The 1,998-nt window shown below is 36.4% G+C and overlaps 1 protein-coding gene across 1 annotated transcript; it reads left to right on the forward strand.

The window, feature by feature from the left end:
• Positions 1-298: 298 nt before the first annotated feature.
• On the forward strand, positions 299-1,285 carry LOC149907333 (uncharacterized). Its single transcript, XM_090103781.1, has 2 exons — positions 299-424; positions 844-1,285. Exons 1-2 carry the CDS (start codon positions 413-415, stop codon positions 1,171-1,173), a joined length of 342 nt encoding a protein of 113 aa, XP_089959907.1. The 5' UTR covers positions 299-412; the 3' UTR covers positions 1,174-1,285.
• Positions 1,286-1,998: the final 713 nt, after the last annotated feature.

Consider the following 1,998-nt stretch of genomic DNA (forward strand, 5'->3'; position numbering starts at 1 on the left):
TTTGAGTCCCATCGCTCTACATATTCCCATTTCCCTGTAAAATTATTTTGTCAAAATTTACTGTTTTCGTTGTATAACATTTGAAGAATAGAATAAATTGCGTGTTATGGTACACTATAATATTAAATTAGGGTATTAAAATTAAGACATTATATTTTGGATATTGCTACAATTATTTCCTGCGAATTACTGGTTATGAGTGTATACGAAAGTATGTGTACACACATTTTCGCAAATGACAAATTATTGAGATCAGAAAGGTTTTAGTTAATTTCGCCAATCGTTGACCATTTGAGAGGGGTTAGGTCCGCTCAGGGCGCGTATATAAGCACTAGGTCCCGCAGAACTAGTGTCTGTTAGATATCTAGCTCACTTGTAACCACGCAGTTTTATTTACTTTAAATTATTTAAAATGAAAGCTATCGTGAGTATTTATTTTATATTAAATTGAATTTAGAAATACTAGGTTCCTAGATCAATTTGCTTCGTAAACGTAGCAAATTGATCTTCGTAATTGAAATTAAATATAGCCAGTGGCCAAATTCTAACCCGCACACTTTTTAATGATAAATTATGAATACCTTAGATACCTAATATTTTTGTTTGATTGATTTAAATGAAATTTTACGATTTGCACCTACTTATCAAATTTTTGGTGTTATATTGTTTTGTACGATTCGATATAGCTTTTATACGCTGCAGCTGATCGGAATATAACCAATAATATTAAAGTTATTGCAATATTTCACGAAAAACAATGTGTTTCAAAGTTAACCCTAACGGAATGTCTAAAAAATAAGTATCATGACAACCACATATATTATAAAATATTTCCTCCACCAGGTGATTGTACTCCTGCTCGTAGCAGCCGTCTACGGCGCGGAGGAGAAGAAAGAGAAGCGTGGTCTGCTCGGGCTCGGCTACGGCGGGCTCGGCCACGGCCTGTACGGGGGCCACGGACTCGGCCTCTACGGGGGCCACGGGCTCGGCCTCTACGGGGGCCACAGCATCGGCTACTCCGCGCCCATCGTCAGCCACAGCGTAGCCATCCCGGCTCCCATCATAAGCCATAGCATCGCTGCCCCAGTGCTCGACCACGGCCTGTACGGACACGGTCTCTACGGCCATGGGCTCGGTGCTCCCCTCCTGGGACTCGGCCACGGCTGGCATTAGGGGCTACGCCCCCGTATTCAAACACCTCGCACGAGCGAGCGATATGGTACAGGTTACCACGTCAGTGCCAAATTAGTATTGTGAGTTAAGGTCAATAAATTTATTAAAAGTATATGCAGTTTTATTAATGCCATGCACCGTGTACGCACAAATTGTTTACGTGTATAAAACATATTGGTAAATACATGAGCTTTTTGCTATTTATGTGTAGTAAATAAAATAAGAAACGGCATTTACTTGAATAGAGTTTACTAAAGTATTTGATTTCCCAATGGCATTTTCTTTGACCATATCACATTAGGTATCATTGGCGAGTATTTCCACATTGACCAATCAAAGGACCAAAAGGCGACATCGCTCAAATGCTGCGTTCATTTCAAAAGCGCAACTATTTCCCAAGCGGAAGTTGTGTTGCAATAACTTCCTGTTATTTATGTTCGGTACTTGAACTATTCGCTATTTTGATAGTAAATACTATTTATTTTATTGTTACCTCATTACTTAGGTTTATAAATGTGAATAGTCATATTATTATCTACGAGTATTAATTATATAAGATTTTATTATACTTCAACCAATTTATATTTTAGTTAATGAAGTAGTCAGACTCAACTCAAACATAGACTTATTTACACAATGTAATTATATTATGTCACGAGATTTTTATGTAGATAATTGTTCAAATTCATAAAAATATCGACTTAACTTTATTTACAGAATCAAATAACATAATTTATAGTACAAGTTATAAGTATCTTATTGTTACGCATTCTTTTGTGCAAAATATTTTTACAAAACAGTGGAAAATTTTAAAGATATAAATTA

The sequence above is a fragment of the Colias eurytheme genome, chromosome 7, assembly GCF_061535395.1.
Source record: "Colias eurytheme isolate Ceu_HAF_F1 chromosome 7, ilColEury1 Martin Lab GWU primary, whole genome shotgun sequence".
NCBI classification, from domain to species: domain Eukaryota; kingdom Metazoa; phylum Arthropoda; class Insecta; order Lepidoptera; family Pieridae; genus Colias; species Colias eurytheme.